The sequence below is a fragment of the Neodiprion pinetum genome, chromosome 3 (assembly GCF_021155775.2).
Source record: "Neodiprion pinetum isolate iyNeoPine1 chromosome 3, iyNeoPine1.2, whole genome shotgun sequence".
NCBI lineage: Eukaryota > Metazoa > Arthropoda > Insecta > Hymenoptera > Diprionidae > Neodiprion > Neodiprion pinetum.
The window spans coordinates 8,265,601-8,286,231 of NC_060234.1; the positions used below are offsets into that span (position 1 = coordinate 8,265,601).

Sequence of the window (20,631 nt, forward strand, 5' to 3'; positions counted from 1 at the left end):
ACTTCACAAAATCATTTCTAATTCAAATTTAAGAATATTAATATTTTCAAACTTTTCAATTAGGGAAATCAAATTTCACTGGCAATTCCAGGTTTTCCAGGTGTGTGGCCATCCTATAATGGGCATTGGCGACTAGGCTTGGAATTAATCAAATGAATAAAATTTGATAAAATTTCTCAGCTCCTTTATTCAGTATAGTATAGTACAAAGCATTTATCGACTGGACACAGACACCTGCCAAACGCGAATGGTGTTGTCCGAGTAACCGGCAAACAGCGTTTGTCCGTCCGTGGACCAAGCCAAAGAAAGACACTGAGCGGGCTCAGCCTTGCTGGTGGCAGACACAACTTCGGGTTTCAGTTCCTCGACCATTTCCTTGCTTTCAAGATCCCAGATCTTGATCGATGGCCCGAATGCGGCACAGAGCCAATAACGGTTCGGGCTGAAGCATAAGGCGGTGATGATGTCATTGTGGTCCAGCGTATGCAAGTGCTTTCCATCATTCAAATCCCACAGCATTGCTTTGCAATCCTATGAGAAAGGTAAGCAAATAAGAGTATTAGTGATAATCCCGGAAATAGTGAAAGTCAGTAAGAGATTGGTTTATATTTAGTCAGTCCCATATCCGTAAACACTCATGGATATCATGAATTTAGTTGTTTGCATCATATTTTATTGGTAAAAATGGATTAAAAAAGAAAAGATGTAGTGTAGAATGAATAATCAAATATAAGTAAATATTATAAATTTTTACCTTGCCACCGGAAGCACAGAGGGAACCATCTGGAGAGACAGTTACTGTGTTAAGGTACCCAGTGTGCCCATTATGGTTGATCTTTAGACGACAGTTCGTCAAGTTCCAGACCTGTGTATGATAACAAGGGAAATATTGTAAGGGAAAATTGCATAACAATTTGAAATGTTTTACTTTGGAACAATTAATCAGTCCCATATCCGCTAACACTCACAGAATTCATGTTTTTCAAAGATTTACATCATTTAGAATATCTTAAATTTTCAATAATTTGTAAGTACAAGATAAAAATGCTTTGACCAAAATATTATCAAACTTTTCCAACAATGAAAATCACTAAAAATTGTTCAAATTATTTGCAAACCATGTCTATGAATTTTTAAAAAAAATGCCTCATTATCGTCGATAATTTTACATTACTCTGATCAATATTTTGGTCTGTGGATGCATTGAAAATTCTCAATTACATGCAAAAATAATATACGACATAATGTACTTGAATTGCAAATTTCACAAGACATGACTGGAAAGAAAATAATAGTTAGAGCCTTTGCTGTACTTTGAATGAAGCAATTGAATTTCATATTATCAAATTAAAAATTGCAAACAGAAATATTTTTGCTGCAGAAAAGTCGTAGTTGGAATTCATAGTTACCTTAACAACGCGATCCCATCCAGCAGAAACAATGATGGGATTGGAGTGGTTAGGAGAGAATCGAACGCAGCTGACCCAATCACTGTGACCATCATCTTGAATGGTGTATTTACATTCGGCAAGTGTGTTCCACAACTTGATAGTCTTGTCTCGAGATCCAGAAACAATTTGCCGATTGTCTACAGAGAATGCGACGCTGAGGACATCCTGTTGAATGAAGTAAGATTCCAATATTTAGTTCCAAATGAAGTATGATAGAACCGATTGAAAATTACGTTCAGAATCAATGTACATACAGTTTGCAGTACACAAAATTCTACACAATAGATGTGATGGAAAATAATAAAAAAAAATCTTTCTAAAATCCACTTTTTTCCAAGTCGCATCAGAATCGACAATTTCAAAATTACAACTAGTACTCACAGCGCAGAGATATAGCTACATCATCCCACCTCTTCTAAATACCAAAGAATGAAAAAAAATATATACAAAAAAGCTTCAGTATATTCCTGTTTCTCGAAGATTCTTCGGCCATAGCATAAGTAATAAAAAAAAAAATATGAAAAAAAAAGCTTCAGTGGTTTGTACATTTTTCACAATATTTGTTCCCCTCTCGAGATGGATTTGGGTTTAGTCACACCTTGGTATGGTCTTCAAACCTCCTGGTTGTGCGACCCGCAGCCAAATCCCAAAGACGCAGAGTCTTGTCCCATGATCCAGACAAAGCGTAGTTACCGTCAGATGAAAGCACGACATCACTGATAAAATGCGAGTGACCATAAAGACGCTTTTGTGGTATACCATAATTGGCATCATCACGTGTTAACTTCCATACGATCAAAGTTTTGTCTGTGAAATTGATGTCATACAATTTTATTTGAAATATACTTCCACTGTACCTATGTTAAAGTGGCAAACTTTCTAAGGACAAGTTATATTCGGATGTCCACACATGATAATCATCTAAACATACACCAGGCATGAAAAGTAGCAATTTAATCATACACATACGGACTGAACAACATCAAAAGGTGGAACTCCAACAAATAAAGACATACGAAGACACTTTTCAGGAGCCAATAATCTTAAGTAGCAGGTATTTATTTGTGTTGCATTAAATAATCTGCAAAATTAATTTGTAAGCAAAGATAATAATAGAAGAGAGGTGGGAATGTCGCACGATTAACACGTTGTTTTTGCAGCGTGACGATCTCAGATGTTAGAATATTGTCGGCATGATACATTATGGCAGTCAAGACTTACCGCGTGAAGACGACAGAATCATATCAGGATATTTCGGGTTGGTTGCAATTTGGGTAACCCATCCATTGTGGCCCCGAAGGGTCCCTCTGAGTTGCAAAGTTTCCGACATTTTACCGTACTTTCAACGTTCCTTGATGAACGGATCACTTGGATTCGATATCACTGACCGCCTCCAACGCGGCGTTGAACAGAAAAGGCAAACAGGATATACGAGCAGCAAAACCACGCGGCATCCTCAAGTTAGCGGGAAGGGAGTCTGTGGAGGGGGAAATTAAGCCGCCCTTTCATTAAACTCATTGTCTAGCTATTACGTATTTCCATTGTCTAGCTATATTTACACACAAGATGATCAAATATCTCAACTCTTTCTGTACCAAAATAAAATCAGTTTATTCACGAGTTTACACTGAAATCTTCCACATGGGATGTCAATTTTTATGTTCCCCCATGTTGCGGTAATCAATATATCTGCAGCCGAAAATTCTTGAAAATATTCACTACTGCATGATGAGATTTACAACTTGGTCGTTCGAATAACAGTTCTGATGGTTATTTATCGGATAGGTATTTACAGCCTCGGTAAACTGGTTGATAAACCCACGTATTGCTTCTATAATACCTGGCGGACAAGATATTTGTGGTTTTCAGAATTTTTTACGGTATCTGTAACTAATCGCCTTGCCACTAATTCGAAATAATTACTGCAGAAAAAAAGAAAACCGCCTAGCACACGAGAGAAAAATAAAACGTACAGGTTCGTTTTGACGTTAACCAATCAGAGTTTTACAAGAAAACCGATTACTATTATTTTGAAAATTCATCAATCAATTTAGTTTGTTGCCATTTCTTTCAGATTGGATTGTAACGGAATTTTAATTTTACCCATCATGTGATATACAAATTCCATAGGCCAATCCATTTCTATTCCATTTTACATGCAAATTGAAATTTACCTCAAATGAAGATGATTACGAAGATTAGCGCTTTATAATTTTCTATTGGTTTCTTTCTTTTTTCAAACCTCGTCAATCCATGAAGAAAGATTCCAAACATTTGCACAGGTCGATTCGCATTGATTTCTTCAATAGGCAATACGTTTTTTTAAAAATTTCGGATTGGTAGACATCAATATGAATCTGTTTTAATACCTTTCAATATTTTTTCATTTATTGGATAATCGCTTGTAGCAACTTCGGAACAGATATTTTTATTCTCTATGATAACGTATGTTCTGTTGAACTATCTATCCAACTTTGATTACAATCGCCATCAATTCAGATTTTTTTTAATTGCTCGTGAAGTAGTCAAAGAATGCCAATGATTTCTGGATGAACGGAATCAACTGATGAAGAGTTATAAGAAAAAATAATGAAAAAAATGTACCGCAATGTAGGCATTCCATAGATCCTCGATCCTACATATCCAATTCTGCAATTCAATATGACTGTATAATTTTTAATTCTTAGAGTTGTTCATGTTAAATAAATGAGACATTACATTTATATGGTCAAAACATTTATATAGCCGTTTTATACATATGTAAAAATAAAGCAAATTTCTGAATCGTTTAGCTGTAAGTATGATCAAACTTTTTTAAATTTTGTACTGCGCTACCCAGGCAAGATCAAGCGTAGCATTATTTGAAACTTGTACAGTTCATCGTGACATTAAGTAACCATATTATGACTACGGGCAAGCAATTGTGACGGTGGCGTTTTATCGAACATAACTGTCTTAAAATTTAAATTCAATTACGAAAAACGTAAAAATACCAATTGGGTATTTGCATGATTTTTATATTTCTTAACTTTTGATGTTTTTCGATTCTATAAATTTTTTTAGAATTTTTGAAAAAAAAATATTTTGTTTTTGTTTATAAGTATTTAAATAATTTAATAAATAAAAAAAAGGCAATATTTAAATGAATAAGTAGCTCCATCTCGCGTATGTGACGTCACAATGCTGAATTTTTTTGAAATTTTTAGCGCCAAGTTCTCCTGTAAGCACGCCGTACGTGTAATCAGCTGTTGCTCTGTGTTGTGATTGATGAAAAGAACGTCTGATAGTGCTGTTTATTATAAACTAAAGTTATTAAATTATTTAATATGTCATTAAAAAACGATTTTTGTTGGTGTATAGTACCAACTTGTAAAAATACTCAAACTAATGCTTGCTTAACATTCTTAGTATAATAACATTGACGTGATCATAACCTCCACACAATTATCCGTGTGAGTTAAAAAAAAAAAACACCACACAAAAATTGATTTCTATTTTAATTATTTTCACCGAAGTCTGACATTAATTATACAATGTATCAAACTTAAAGTTTAAAAAACTTACTTCAAATTTTTTTAGCGCTAGAAAATATTGTACATTACTCTTTGTGGATTCAAATAAACGCGCTAGTAGCAGCACAATGACGTCAAACCAATCACATTCCGTTTTATGTCACGTGACTTTTATGTGATTTAGGACCACTTTTATTTGTTAAATTATTTAAATATTTATAAACAAAAACAAAATATTTTTTTTTCAAAAATTCTAAAAAAATTTATAGAATCGAAAAACATCAAAAGTTAAGAAATATAAAAATCATGCAAATACCCAATTGAGGCAACACCAACTGCGATCAGCATATGCAGACGCGAGCCGGCATCACATGTTTACAGGTAAGTGTATAACCAAATGAATAATTTTCTAGGAAATTATATACAATCATATACACAGGTTACCAGATGGAAATTCAGTTGTAATTCATTAGAGAACGTGTTAAATATTTTCGAGGAAGCAGTTTCGTAGTCCAATTCCATATCGTGTCAAAATTGATTTCAAATTCTCCCGCGACAAGTAGTCATAATAGTATCTAAACGACACACCCCATCGAACCGTTGCAGAGTTGAAGCTCCGCCAATAGCTGACAGACCAAAATGAAAAGTAGTTTCATTAATTTTCATAGACTCTGATCATAAGTTAACGGATATCGGTACTTCACTCGATTTAATTACAATAATTAAGGGCAAAAGAAATGATCGTGACACTTACTGCAAAGTTTCGCCACAAGAGTATACTTTGAATCCAATTGGCGGGCCGAAATAAAAATGCTTTACGATTGGCCAGAGCGAGACAGCCTAGTCGATCCAAACCGAATCTCGGCGAGCGATGCCGAGCGGAAGAATTTAAACGTGACGTCACCCGATCATCACTATTTGTCGGCCATTTTGTGAGTGTGTGGTTGATTGAGATATTTGTGTTGAAATAATACCGGAGCGAAATCGAATGGATTTAGTTTATTGATAAGATAGTTTCCCGTTGCGTTACATGTGCTAAGTGTCAACCGGGTATTGAACATTGCTTAGATCCAAACGATGGAGGAGAAGGCAGTGACGTCTCTGAAAGAGCTTGACCAATGGATCGAACAGTTGAACGAGTGCAAACAACTGACAGAAAGTCAAGTTAAAACTTTATGCGAAAAGGTGAGCTGGCCGGAGATTTTTCACCCCAAGTTCCTTCATTTCCTCGTTGACTTTCCTAACTTCTTTCCTCCCTGCCGACAATCTGCATCTCTATCCACGCCTATCGCGCCTCGACATCGGCTCCCGGCTAAAAAACCTTATCCAGCATTTTATTCGGTACACAACCCTCGCTTCTCCATACATTTCACACCAAATCCTTTCTATCACCGATCGTCCCACGTCTTCTTAGGCGTATACGATTGGCCGATATGTCATCGAAAATTGATAGTCACTCACCTTGAATTACGGCTAACGACCAACGTCCCCCGTTCGCCGAGCTCGAATACACGGCGGATAAAATTATCCAACGATTAACCACGCCGCCGTTTGTTTTACACGGAATCGGATTTACTTCCACACCGCGAATTTTTTCCTCTTACTCGCTGCTCATTTGCCCTGTAAATCACATGTTATATTCCGCACACTGTAATAACGAGTAATTTTGTTTTAAACGATTTTATTATTTCTCTATGTATATTTTATGTACTGACGATTTTTTATTACACTTTTTATCTTTCGTTTGTCGAACAACACATCGAGCTACGTCATTCTGCGATGTCGCGATAAATTTTAAACAAATAGTAATGAATTCAACTTCGTTTCACGCTTCCAATAGTTTAACTTATTTTTAGCATTAGTAGATTAGCAGTAGAGGATTACATATTCGGTATTTCGTACGTCGGGCAATATTTTCTCTGGAATAGCTGATCTACGAAGAACATTCCTGCAATACAATTTCATCAACGCTTGTTACTAATATTTTATTCTACATAATCTTTCAAAGGTCGGTATCTGTGAAACCCTTCTGCTCACAGCTGACCACAGTCAAAATAAATGCGAATACTTTGACGTTTTCCCATGCTGTGCTCAGAAGATATTTGATACCTTGGATACAATTATTTTAGGTCAAATCCATAGTACGCTCCACTGTGATCATTTAAATACCGATTGGGCCGTTTTGAATAATATTATTACGTACTTGAGGACGAAAGACTTTATAGCAAATAAAATAACAATTATTTGTATTATTCCTTTTCCAAATTCATGGGATACTTACTGTGTTACAAAATTCAGATATTCCACTGTTTCTTATTGTCTAACTGCGGAAAAATTCCGATATTTGTCAACCCTAATAGTCATTAGTTAATTTTGTACTCGTAAACACTCAGGGACAGTAGGTTATTAGTTCGAAAGTCTGAATAATCAAAGAATTCTTATTAGACAAGAATGATAGAAATCATTTGTAATCGTTACCTGTTGAAAATGGTCTTATGTAATTAATAATCCTCATTCTAGAGTCCTTATAAATTTCAGGAAAATCTTTTAACTTTCAGAAACAAATCTTATTGAATACCTTGTTTCATAATTAAGTAACATGTTTTTCGTATCAAGTTCAAGGTTTATTAGAACTATTTTATAGTATTAAGGTTCGTAGAACAAACAGCATTCAACAGAGTTAATGCTGAAAAATATTACATCATGACCCTAAAATTTAAAAAGAATTTAATGCCAATGATGGTCAATTCAGATTTGTTCACATTTTTTTATCATGCCAGCGAACTTTTCAGCTAGCTCCGACAAGTTTTATAAAATTTCAATGTTCTTGCTAGAAGTTTCAAAAATATCTCTACTTTTTTTTAAAAATATTTATTTAATTCACTATATTTCAGACAAATCTAAAGTTGTGACATGATGATTTTTCCTGGAAAATGGATCATGATCTGAACGTTACAAACTTTCACCTTATCATTCTTTGTACATTAAAAATTGATCTTGTGAAATGAAGAATCTTTTCCTGCAAACACGAAATAAGTAAACAAGTTGTATGGCCTTGCTGAACCACTTTGATAACTTCGAATTCTGTAGTGATAGGTATTTAACAGATTATCAAATGCCCAGAATGCAGTGTTGAGATAATTTGAAGAAGTTACTCAACTATTATGACAGAAAGAAATTTTTCTCATCGCTCAACTCTTTAGTTATAACTCGGTTCAATTCCAGAACCGGATTTAACGTATGTTTTACGATCATCCAAAACAAGTTTTACTTGGAATTCAGTGGACTGGTATATAATATATAATAAACTTTGAGAATTAGAGAAAATATCCAGATCTAATCATGTTGATATTAGTTTCTAAAGATACTACATTTTCGTGACGATGATTGGTGTATAAACATAACCAACCAACAGTTTCGTTAAAACAGTAAAATGATAAGTTCCTGAGCTTTGGTTGGTCATAAAAACGCCTCTCTTTGTTAGATAAAATTTGAATTTTTCATTAAGAGAAAACTACAACATGGGTAAAACTGTGTGATTTCCCACTTTTTGCAATTAATAATTGTTGGCCTTTTTAATAATTCCACCAAATATTGTGTAGAAATATGTCTCGAATTTTGAAAGTATAGTTTCACATCAAACCTTACTTATTTGAGGGTTTATTTGGCTGAAGATTATTAAACTCGATCGGTAATGTGAGCTGCTTCGCAAGTTGTTCTATACTGTTTATGCTTTTTATAGCAGCACTGTAAGCATAGGCGTAAGCTACAAAAACAAACTTGTTGGAACTTTGGAATTTAAAACATTTTTATGTTAATGATCAGCTAGTGATAGATCGGCATCTTGTAATAATGTCAACTTGGCCGTCGTTGCAGTATTTCTACAATGTCAGCAGTTTTTTATTATCGCAGGAGTATTTGTTTTTAAACTCCAGAAAAAAAATCAGTCAGAAATTTTATATGTACTATTCGAAGTGAACATTGATAGACTCCACATAATAAGGGGGAAAATTGAAAACTTCCACTCGCCTGTTGTATTTTCAAACTTGGAGCAGTTTTGTATACATTTTTTTTTCTCTTGCAAATTCAAAATCTATCATCCAGAGTTTACGTTATATTATTAAAACATACTCGAGTCATGACATAATGAAGCGTGTTTATAATAATGACTATGCAAGCATGTAAACATTGGAGAATAATTTGAGTCTGTTTTTTAATTTTCAGGCAAAAGAAATATTGGCCAAGGAGTCGAATGTTCAGGAGGTAAAATGTCCTGTGACGGTATGCGGAGATGTTCACGGACAGTTTCACGACCTGATGGAGCTGTTCCGAATAGGTGGCAAATCACCTGATACAAATTATCTCTTCATGGGGGATTACGTCGATCGTGGATATTATTCTGTTGAGACCGTTACTCTCCTTGTTGCGCTCAAGGTACGAGATCACCAGACATTCATTAGACGAGTTTGAGAAATACATGCATAATAATGAATGGTGGAGTGCAGTTTCGATCATAAAACTATATGATAAAGAAAGAAAACATAGTAAAACAAACAACACTCAGTATTTCCATCATGAGCACTTTGATCCAAGCAGTGTGAATTTAAGGTGAAATTGTTAAACAGTAACGAATCACTTCAACAATTTATTTGAGAAGATATTTTCTGTTTGCGCTTAGTTGTAATTAGCAATAAGCCTTGGTAAAAAATGCAGAAAAGAGTATTTTGATACTTCAATATTAAAAAGTAGCCAGATTTTTTTTTTTGAGATTTATACACTAGTAATCTTTCTTAAGACTAAAGAAGTGAAAATCTGGTAACTTCAAGGTAACATCAAAGTTTAAAAACTGTTCGATTAATCTTTGTGATTATAATTGTTATTGTGTTGTGATTATGGTAAAAAGAAAAGTAATAATTCCAAGATTGTGTAAACCATTTAACAGGTGAGGTATCGAGAAAGAATAACGATTTTGCGTGGTAATCACGAGTCTAGACAGATTACACAGGTTTACGGATTTTATGACGAGTGTCTGCGCAAGTATGGAAATGCGAATGTATGGAAATTCTTTACCGATCTGTTTGACTATCTGCCACTCACCGCATTGGTCGATGGTCAGATATTCTGTCTTCATGGAGGGTTATCACCTTCCATCGATACTCTCGATCACATCAGAGCATTGGATCGTCTTCAAGAAGTTCCGCATGAGGTTTGTACTGATATACTGTTCCATTTGGAGCCTTTTTATAATAACAACAGTATCAAATTCTGGTAATAAAAAATGGAAAAAAAATCATGATTTCCAGGGTCCAATGTGCGATCTACTCTGGTCAGACCCCGATGACAGAGGAGGATGGGGTATCTCGCCTCGTGGAGCAGGATACACCTTTGGCCAAGACATTTCTGAGACGTTCAATCACTCTAATGGTCTAACTCTTGTATCGCGAGCTCATCAGCTGGTAATGGAAGGATATAATTGGTGAGTTTCCTTTTGTAGCTAACAATAAGTTCTGTCTCCACATTAACCACATTAGCAATTCGACAAATTATACATGGAATAATAAATTGAGAGCAGTTCATCGGTTGGGAAACTTTCAATAAAAAAATTCATTCTTAAATAATAACTGAACTGTATGAATATACATCACATATTTTTCCAGGGTTCGTATGCACAGGGAAAACCGAAAAAACTCGGGGAATTTCTTACAGCAGGGAAAAGTCAGGGAGTTTTCAAAATATCACTGGAATTTTGAGTCTGTCGAAGAAATGAACTTGTTGTTATACAAAGTAGTATCGTACTTAAGAAAAAGAAAGTTGCACTCAAAATTTTTTTTTCTTGCATCACTATACATTGTACATACATTACTTAGTACCAAACTTTCTTTCGTTTGCTTCTTATGAAAACTCGCCGGCTGTTGTGTGTAAATTGATAGAGTTATTAGATAAACATAGTTACTAGGTAATATTGAAGGTATTAGTTTGAATGTAAAAAAAAATTGTCAGCAATCGGCGGCATATTTTTTGAAGGTTGCTGGAAAATTTCGATTTTCAGGCTGGAATACCTGTAAAAGTCAGGGGATTTCAATTTCCAAAAAATATACGAACCCTGCTTTAGTTGATAAGATGTTTCTCTGATTGTTGAATATCACTTTTGTTATTTCTACTAACCAATTTGTGATTATTTAATAATCTATAAAATTTTTCTTCCAGGTGTCACGATCGTAATGTTGTGACTATTTTTTCGGCGCCCAACTATTGCTATCGCTGCGGAAATCAAGCGGCGATTATGGAACTGGATGATGCATTGAAATATTCATTGTGAGTATAAGAGTTATGTAAAGTAACACTGCTGTAAAAGAATTTATTTCTAGAATGAAAATATTATCACTTTTTTTACGGTTGCCATACTAGTTGGAAGATTCTAAAAAAAATTGAATTGGCTTGTATACAAGGTTTACCAGCATTTCAATAACAAGAAGAAACTTTCTCATTGAAAGTTATGGAAAAATCTGGAGAATTTATTTTGCAGTTGGGGTCGATAGCTTCAAGAGTAAACTCTTGACATATTGGAAATGCAAAAAGAATATGTAATAAAATATAAATTTCTTTGTTACAGCCTTCAGTTTGATCCAGCACCGAGACGCGGTGAGCCGCACGTTACTAGGCGGACGCCAGACTACTTCCTCTAAAGAAATTATAAAAAAAGAAAAAAACAGCCAAACACAAAAAGGAATGGAAAAGATAGAGCAGGAAATAATTCACGACAAACTGGAGGTAGTTGTTAAGGTAGGAGAACAGAATGGATTTGGCTTTATAAATATGCCAAGAACCCTAACATAACTTTATAATAGGAAGATCGGTGTGACTGTAGGGCTTTTGGAGCAAACCTTACATGCCATGTATAATGTCGCGTATTACCTATGTTACAGTCTTTTCAAAGTATCTCACACTTACGAAATGCGAGCTGAAAAGAAAAAAAAGAATGAATAAAAAGAAAAATAAGTAAATAACTAAATAATAAACAAATCCTACACATCTCAAATCGATTCACCTAGCTATAAATACATTCGGTTTTACAAGTTCAATATGTAACGCTTGTATTTTTACTATATATAAATGAAAATAAATGGACAAGAAACGTATGAAATAAACTGTAATAAACAAAAACAAATCCTCAAAACGCACGTGAAAAGAAAACGGGGGTAATTTTATTATAAAGCAATTCGTAGCCAGTTTCTATGCCGGTTGTTAGAAATGTTATATACGCACTCTGATAATAATTACAACAGATTCGTGCAACTTGTATAAATCAGGCAAATCACCGAATATACAACTATCTGACTTAAATTTAGAAACTGGCACATTAATGCTAAATAAATAAAAACGATTGTTCGTATTTGGTGACCAGCAAGGTCACGACTGGTGTGTAACAAATATCTATACATAGAAATAGGAAACGAAAAGATAAGTTGAAAGTGGGAGAGACGTGTGTGTGTGTGTGTACATAAAGCATGTAAACGCACGTATTGGCCATCCTTGTTATAATTGACAGGTGGCACGTTATATTCGAGATAGTTGACGCTGAAATTTTTACTAATGATATCAAATGAAACGATGCTTTTCCGATGTCTGATAAATTAATTGATTAATTGATAATTGAAAACATAGTCAAAGAATTGAATAAATAGCTAGGTATGTATCGTGTTAACCGTCGATCAATTAAAACACAGCCACATGCCACATAATAAAAGTATGTACGCGCCAGCTACGAGCCACACCAGATTATTTGACAAAAATCTGTACGGTTTGACGAAATTTATCGGTGAATCACACACAACTTTGAAAGAAAACACACGCAGATATATTCATTCGTAGGCATAAGCGTGCAAATTGCAAGTATACATAACTTCATAATTAATTATTATAGTAGTGCTCCTAGAGTGGTGGCTTTCATATTATAATTATTATTATTATTATACAATGATCAAGTAAACGTGAAGTCTTTAGAATACGCACTTTTTAGTCATTTGTCAAGACATTTGGTAAATAGTTCAACCAAGAGCAAGAGATGAGACGTAGCACACGATTCTTCTCATGCCCCGTTAAGACCTGAGTCCAATAACTCAATTCTCTGTACATCAGAATAAGCATTTTTTTTCTCGTTTTATATTCAAAACACATTCAATAAATGATAATAATACAACAGTTATTTGCAGTTGAATGAAATAGTAGATGTTAGAATCCAATAGTATCATCAAATGATTAGCAAAATGGCATATACATATAAGTACGTATGTACGATAAGAACGAATTGTGGCTGCTAGACGACACTGTATTCTTCATTTTTCATCAATCATACATTTTTTGCTAAAATTACTACATGAAGGGTACTGCTAGCAATATTATTAAGGGATTTACACAGACGCTGAGAGTATGAATTTTTATTGAATTTAAAATGGTTTTGAAATCTACTTGGAATACGAGTCAGTAGATACATTTTTCACTCACTTCCCAATTAGATAACATACAGTGTACTTGTAAAGTTGAACAATGATTCGATCTCTTAATCTGCATACATCTCTGTAAACAACTTAGTACAACGTCTAAAGTATCGCGACAAGTGCACGTGAATTTTTTTATATTTTTTCTCTCCATCTTCCTTTAATAAACTCTGCTTTTTGACCAACGGATAAGTATGCTACAGATATTTGCACAAGATGCATTTGCAAAGTGACTAATTGACTACATGAACGTGCTTGGTGAAAATCATCGCTTGTTTACGGCTTCCGAAGCCTAGCTTTTCTTTCAGAAAAAAAAAAAAATAATTCAAAATAAAAGGAAGTCGCTGCTAACTAGTTGCCAACAGTATTTGAACGGTGTTGATTGAATTAATCATTATAACAGTTTTTTGTTGTAAACATACTTGCAACTTAATGTAAGTAAATGGCATAAGAACTGAAGTAATTTCAGGAATTTTAGCTGACTGCACTTGAGAGAAGCATGCTGTTGGCACTACCGATACATAGTTCTAGTAATCGTGCGAAATTTCGCGAATAGTGTCAACCTGCTGAAAATCAGCTTTTCTCTACGTAGTAATTTTCACTTATTCACACTTTCAAGTAATATTTTCATCTTATTCGCTTAACTAAGAAGTGAAACAACAACCTCCGCTCCTAATTATTTTCGGGCATACTAAAAATGCCACACATACTTGTAGCTATACTAATACCTGACTGTTACGCGCTATCGATATGATGAAAATTTGAAACTTGTATTTGGACCTGATGTTAGCGTGTCATCCTTCACATTTTTACTTTTCATTCTCATTAATCTTTACATGTTTATTCTTAATTTAGGAAATGAATAAAAAAAGCGTACAAAATGAATGGAGTCTCTTATAATATCACAATCCCTTGTCAACTATAATTACTTTTTGTACTGACGTAGCCGTTCAAAAGATTCGATTTATTTTTTATTATATTTATATAACCTATTAGCAAAGTGGCATAGCTGGTGAAATTTTACAATAGATTTAGGTATTTACGTGAAAAATTCACAATTTTTTTGTTTTTCGTTACATATGGCTCTCGTAAAATGCATAGATGTTGCACTCGAAAAATTTTATATTTATACACATATTTTCAGTCTCCGGCAATAAGTAGAAGAGGAATGAAAAGGGATCGAAAAGAATATATACATGTATATGAATAAAAAAGATTCCGTATAATATAAGTGATCGGCAAATACAAATAGCATACAATAATTTATCTACATACTAATTTTTGTAATTACCAACCGTTTTTAAAATTTTTTTTTTCAACATGAATTTGGATACATCAAATAGATGTTTGTATAATTTTTATCTTCGTCTATGGTATAATAATTCAGCAATATCTGAGTCAGTTTTATTATTGTGGCAATTCCACATGATAAGTACAATAACAAGTGGAACAAGACCTCGAAATTTGTCATGATTATTCACCTCTTCAGGTTGGGCAAGAACTTGGGAATTCGATTTTGTATCTTACTTATAATCCTATTTCAATAAATTATTGACATATTGAAACACCCGCTTGACAGACGTTTGACATAAGGTCAAGCAGCATATGTTCCTTCATTAATACTAATCCATTATTCTATAAAGATTTAATTCTAACGCTTACAGAAAAATCGTCAATTTGCGATTTAGGTAATGTATGATTATTTATTTAACTTGACAACAATTAATGCCCATTTTCATTGCTGTCAAATTCATCTTAGCATAGAATTCCTGCATAACTAAACAGGTACATTATTTATTCTGGCAATGTTGAAGTAACGTTTTGTTATTGAGTTACAACTCAAATAACAATTCGCTCATAATATTGCCCAAATCACAACTGTGGAATCTTAGTCGTAAAACCCCATTACTTGTGCAGCATTACTGACTTGATAGTTACGTAAAACCTTATTGAATAATGTAGTTGAAAAAATTTAGTCTGACATATCAGAAAAGTTGTCACATGAAAAGAGAGCTTGAATATTTTCGTTCAGTAAGTTTTTGCTTCCTATTACTATATTCACATTCATCAACAATCTTTTCAGACCCATAAATCTAGATTTGATACATTTCACGCACGTGACTCTTTAGATATTATTCATTTTGCTGTATCATTCTTTTTGTAAGCAAATCAGTAAATTTACGTCAACGATTGTGCTTTTCACATTAACATTCATTTATATCGGTCTACTCTTCGTGGATGTACTTATTCACAGATGTATCATCCATTTTTGTAATATACAGAATATAAAAATATACTTCAACAACAATAATCAGTTATTCTACAGTCTCCCTAATTAACACTTTTTATTTATAATTTCATACCTGTATCTAGATCGAGCAATTGCTTCATTAATTCATACGTGGCAAAACTTACAGCTACCATGGGGACAGCTCTAAGATAGTTTATACTCATTCCACGGTAAAGTCCTTTGATGATCCCATTTTCTAGGTAAATAAGCTTCATTGTTGCAACCATTCCCGACCTGCAATAAAATGTAAATAACCTACTAAGTACATACGATATCACATAGATCGCAATTTTTATTTTTCTTAAATATAATATTTGTTCGTGTATATTATCAATTGGTAATGTTTTATACGCCACTGTTTGATTTTTTTTGCTAACTTTATCTTTGAAAACTCTCATTGTATCGATTATAAAATATATTTACCCAAATTTATGGGTAGCCGGATTCATCATAGCTAATTGCATTCGCCGTCTAGTTACATCTAAGGGATAGGAAACACTTTGAGCAACTGCCCCTGCAAAGCCACCACACAGCAGCTTGGCTGGCAATGTTAGGACTAATCCACCTTTAATAATGAGAAAATGATTGCATTAATTTTGCATAAACTTGTGCAAATTTGTATAGGAAATCAATAATTATGGAACAATGGAATTATATTGATTAATGAAGACAGAGGAATTCAATAGTTTGAGACCTTGAAATGAAACATTTACCAGTATTTCTGTTGCATTTGTTGCACAAATAATTTGGTGCGTACTTCATACAGAAGAACTTGAACTTTTCGAAAGAGTAGAATGACAAGCCTGCGTATGGAACCATTCCGCATATTGTAGGCATAAATCCTCTGTATAAGGCTTTGATTCCACCTTCCTAAAATTAAATTTATTTATAGTTGCATGCAGATTAGAAGTTCATTGAAAAACTTGAACTTAAACATATTTCCTTGTCATCAAAATTAAAGTACTGTAATTTATAGGGACACTTGGGAAAAATTAAGCTGCACACTTCTTTTTTTTAAAAAAACCTCGACAAACTTTGATGCATCGAAGCATCAATTTAGATCGTAATTAAGACATTCAACTTTTATTCTACTAACGGCAGTTTGGAATGATAGACATAGCAACTAGAACTTTACAATGGTGAAGAATTGCGAAAATCTTAGACCTCTTCTGTAAAGAAAACTGATTTTTTGCCACCTATCTTGTAAACTAATTAATGTAGAAGTCTCCTCATTACCTGCTTGAAAATACTAGCAGCCGTATGTGCTATTCCAGTGTAAACATGTTCTCCGGTGACTTGAAATGCCAAACGTGCTCTTATGGTATCGAGTGGATACGTCAAAGTTACAGCGGTTACTCCAGCTCCTGAACCAGCCAGGAATTTATCTAATTGGGTGCGACTACCCAGTAATCCTCCTAAATACTGTCAAGAGTTGTTATTCCGTGCGCATCATGTTACATAATTCAAACGTTTATTTCGTTCGTTTCAAATGTCATATATTGTGAAGAATATTGATAAAGATTTGTTACAGAGTTCACTGCAGCATTTTCCTCAATTTTTTTTTAAAGAATTTTGTTTCATTTCTTTCCAACTAATTTAACCATGCTCTTCAAATAGTTTGTTCGAAAATGGTAAAAAATCCGAAAGTGAAAATATTTTTTTTCAAAGAATCTTTTCCTACTTAATTCAACAACCTTTTTTCCAATTAAATGGAATGTATAGAATGTATGAGGTTTTATTCAAAGAAATTTTATTTGCAAACCTGGTTATTTTCAACATTTCATACATCATTTCACTTTATGCAGATGAAAATAATAGGTACTGGACAGTGAAAATTACAATGGGATGTAAAAAAAATTGTCGAGAATTCATAGATTTATATTAGACATTACCTTTTTGTATATCTCAAAGGCAGTAAATTGTGTTGCAGCATAAGGAAAAATTCTGACCATTTGTGCACCATTTCCTTTATATAAGGCAAAAAAAGCCTCACGTTGAACTATTTCTTTTAGTCCAGCAAAAACGCCTGCCAAACAAAGTTTCTAATTTTTTTTGAAACGTAATACACATAGGGAATTGTTATTTTATCGTTAAATATTTGACATATAAGTACTTTGTTACACAAAATCGATTCTCTGTAATTGAACTTGGCGAATACTTTACCTAAATGCTTGTAATGTTGACTGTGTGCTTGTAACAATATTTTTATTCTGTCTAATGGTGCAACCGCAGTTTTCGAACACATACCTGCGACACCTGTGGACTTGAAAAATTACATAAAGAGCAATGTGGAAAAAAAGCAAATTGTGAAAATACAAAATTCAGTGTAACATCAATCTTTGTCATGATCAGCAAAGCTGACATGATACATATTAATTTAAGTTCACATCAAGTTAGTTTCGAAAGGGGCTGAGTCAAATATTGTGGAAATACATAGGTATACATATTCTCTCTTTGGAAGGATTTTTTGAATTATAATGCAAATTTTCTTAGAAATTCTGAACCAAAGTTATGATACAAAGATGCAACTGTGGAGATCTCAAGAACCCCAACAGACTGTTTATTTTTTTACGTTAAAAAAAATCCATTTTGCTGTAGAAATCTACTGTTGGCAAATAAATTGTAAATTTAAAAACAAGACTGCTACTACAGACAAGTAGTGATCCTCAAGATGATTATTACATACGTACAAAGATTATACACGATAATCATTTGTAACGTTCTAGACTGAAGTTCGTATGATGATTATTCAGTTACGTACGATGTATTTTCAAATATTCATCAGTCAATATCTGACAGTTGCAAGGACTTACCGCCGGAAACAAGGCTTTTAAAAACGAACTCGGCGTTCTTTTTCTCACTTTTTGTTGCAAAAGACATTGTCCCTTGTTTCCTGTTCGCTTGCCGGCAACCGAACAGATTTACTACTTCTTAAAATATAAATAAAAAAAAATTGAATGTATGTACATGAACTTGCTGTAACGTATGTTGGAATGTTTAGAAAGCGGGTAAGTGTTACTCGTGCGGACGAGAAATGTCAAGTAGCAGGCTTCGGTATTCGAGTTTTCTCCACGCACACGGCTACGTGTGCCGCGTATTCATCTATTTAGGCAAACACACCGTTAACCACACGAACAGCCCCCCCCCCCCTTGCCGCGCGACAAGCATATAATATTTTCCAGCAGGAAGCAGTATGTTGAACCCATTTGAGTTGAACGCATGGGTTGAACGTTGCGTATGAAAGATGACCCCACTCCTTGATTTAGCATTATCTAGATATTACGAGTTCCAATCATGGAGATATATGACGTATGGCAAGTGCAGGAAGGAAGAGAGGGGCGAGTGAAAAGAACTCGTGTTTATCGTGTATCAGGTGGTGGAACTAGCTCTCCAAACGAGTCAAATTGAAAGAATATGCTATAGTCGGTAGTTACCGACTGAGTAAGATATTACTTATTTTCAAAGCCAAATTATGTACAGTGCCGAGCTAAAATATTAGCGAACGTTTTTGTTTCATACGAGAATAACGATAGAAAACTTATTCCAGAAACAAGTCGCAATAGAATTACAGAAATATATTTTCTCATATTAATGTTTTGTAAGACCAAATGTTGTTAGACATTAATTGTAGTCAGCTTTGCATATGAAAGTGCGCCAGTTGCGAGTTTTACCTGATAATATTATCCAAATGAGTGACATTCATCGATGTCGCTTAACACTGACTATAGCATCATCTGATTATTGTTACATACCCTTCTGGAGGGTTTTTGGGTGATTTGAAATGCTCGATATCACGCTGAAAACATTAGCTTTCTTGCATTGCCTAATAATTACTAAAAACAGCCAGTTGAATGGGGCTTTTTGAAACTAGGCAAGGGCTGAAGCAGGGAGCTTCGGTATAGGAATTTTCTTCTTATATAGGTATAGGAGTTATATAGGTATAGGAGTTATCAAGCCCGGAGCACTATGAACTTAATGGCACGGAACGTAATGATACGTAACGGAAAGGAACGGAATGGAACTAGAATAGTATGGCAGTAGTGAAGCGGGATTTTCAAAAAGTTGCGACGGCGCAGGTGTTTTAAATGACAGTGGTCATGAGTGACGTTTTGTTTTACTCGTGACATTGCTCGTGATATCAAAATGCCAGTGGTACGAGATAATTATTTAATGTTCAATTTGCGTTTTGCTGGGCATTTGTACATAAACATGAAAAAAAAACGAACTGCCTTTCAGATTTCTTGCCGCTACAGACAGCCAGGATACGCTAAGTTTCGCTTACCGGTGTGGCCAAAGTAGCATATCATGTATATTGAGCAAAACTACTCGAGTTTTGATTACGGTGTTGAAGCCATTCTACTTGGTACCACAGTTGTCCGAAGAAAATTGGCGAAATATTGCGAGTGGCTTTTGGAACCAATGGCATTTCCGCACTGTGTGGAGCCATCGATGGGAAGCATTTTCGAATCTATGCTCCGGAAGCGTATCAAAGTATTTATTTTTTCAATTACAAAAAAACGTTCAATATCATCCGCTGGCTGTTTGCGATGCTAACTACAATTTCACCATCATCGATATTGGAGTGGAAGAATCGCAAAGCGATGGTGGTATTTTTATGATTTCAGAGATGGAAAACGCCTGGCAGAAAAATCTCCACAAGTTCTTCCGTCAAATTTCTTCCCTGGGACAGACATTGAAGTGCTTTTTTTTCTGGTCGGGGATGCAGCATTTCTCCTCAAGCCACGTGTGATGAAACGGTGCGGTGGATGAAATGTTTTGATGCACAGAGCGAGCGTCAGGCGTTGGGTGACTATAGTCACCGCTCGTTCAGAGCGAGCGTCGGGCGTTGAGTGACTATGGTCACCGATCGGGCCGAAAGG

The 20,631-nt window shown here is 34.4% G+C and overlaps 3 protein-coding genes and 1 long non-coding RNA gene across 5 annotated transcripts; 1 reads left to right on the plus strand and 3 right to left on the minus strand.

The window, feature by feature from the left end:
• Nucleotides 1–162: 162 nt before the first annotated feature.
• Rack1 (Receptor of activated protein kinase C 1) lies at nt 163–2,878 on the minus strand. Its single transcript, XM_046617547.2, has 5 exons — nt 2,673–2,878; nt 2,050–2,258; nt 1,410–1,616; nt 755–865; nt 163–531 (listed from the first exon to the last, which is right to left on the minus strand). Exons 1-5 carry the CDS (start codon nt 2,779–2,781, stop codon nt 214–216), a joined length of 954 nt encoding a protein of 317 aa, XP_046473503.1. The 5' UTR covers nt 2,782–2,878; the 3' UTR covers nt 163–213.
• Nucleotides 2,879–5,873: 2,995 nt separating this feature from the next.
• mts (protein phosphatase 2 catalytic subunit mts) lies at nt 5,874–13,834 on the plus strand. The gene is made up of 6 exons (XM_046617551.2): nt 5,874–6,148; nt 9,188–9,397; nt 9,906–10,169; nt 10,267–10,439; nt 11,171–11,278; nt 11,577–13,834. Exons 1-6 carry the CDS (start codon nt 6,041–6,043, stop codon nt 11,647–11,649), a joined length of 936 nt encoding a protein of 311 aa, XP_046473507.1. The 5' UTR covers nt 5,874–6,040; the 3' UTR covers nt 11,650–13,834.
• On the minus strand, nt 6,010–6,776 carry LOC138190703 (uncharacterized). The gene is made up of 2 exons (XR_011176758.1): nt 6,425–6,776; nt 6,010–6,275 (listed from the first exon to the last, which is right to left on the minus strand). It is a non-coding gene; the product is annotated as an uncharacterized lncRNA (long non-coding RNA).
• On the minus strand, nt 13,651–18,913 carry LOC124214846 (solute carrier family 25 member 16). Of its 2 annotated transcripts, none has more exons than XM_046617549.2 (7): nt 18,565–18,913; nt 17,915–18,007; nt 17,644–17,777; nt 16,988–17,173; nt 16,465–16,621; nt 16,175–16,316; nt 13,651–15,985 (listed from the first exon to the last, which is right to left on the minus strand). In XM_046617549.2, the coding sequence occupies exons 1-7, from the start codon at nt 18,629–18,631 to the stop codon at nt 15,811–15,813; spliced, it is 954 nt and encodes a 317-aa protein (XP_046473505.1). In that variant the 5' UTR covers nt 18,632–18,913; the 3' UTR covers nt 13,651–15,810. The 2 variants fall into 2 exon arrangements, with proteins under 2 accessions (XP_046473505.1, XP_046473506.1); XM_046617550.2 differs by lacking the exon at nt 18,565–18,913 and adding an exon at nt 18,442–18,490.
• Nucleotides 18,914–20,631: the final 1,718 nt, after the last annotated feature.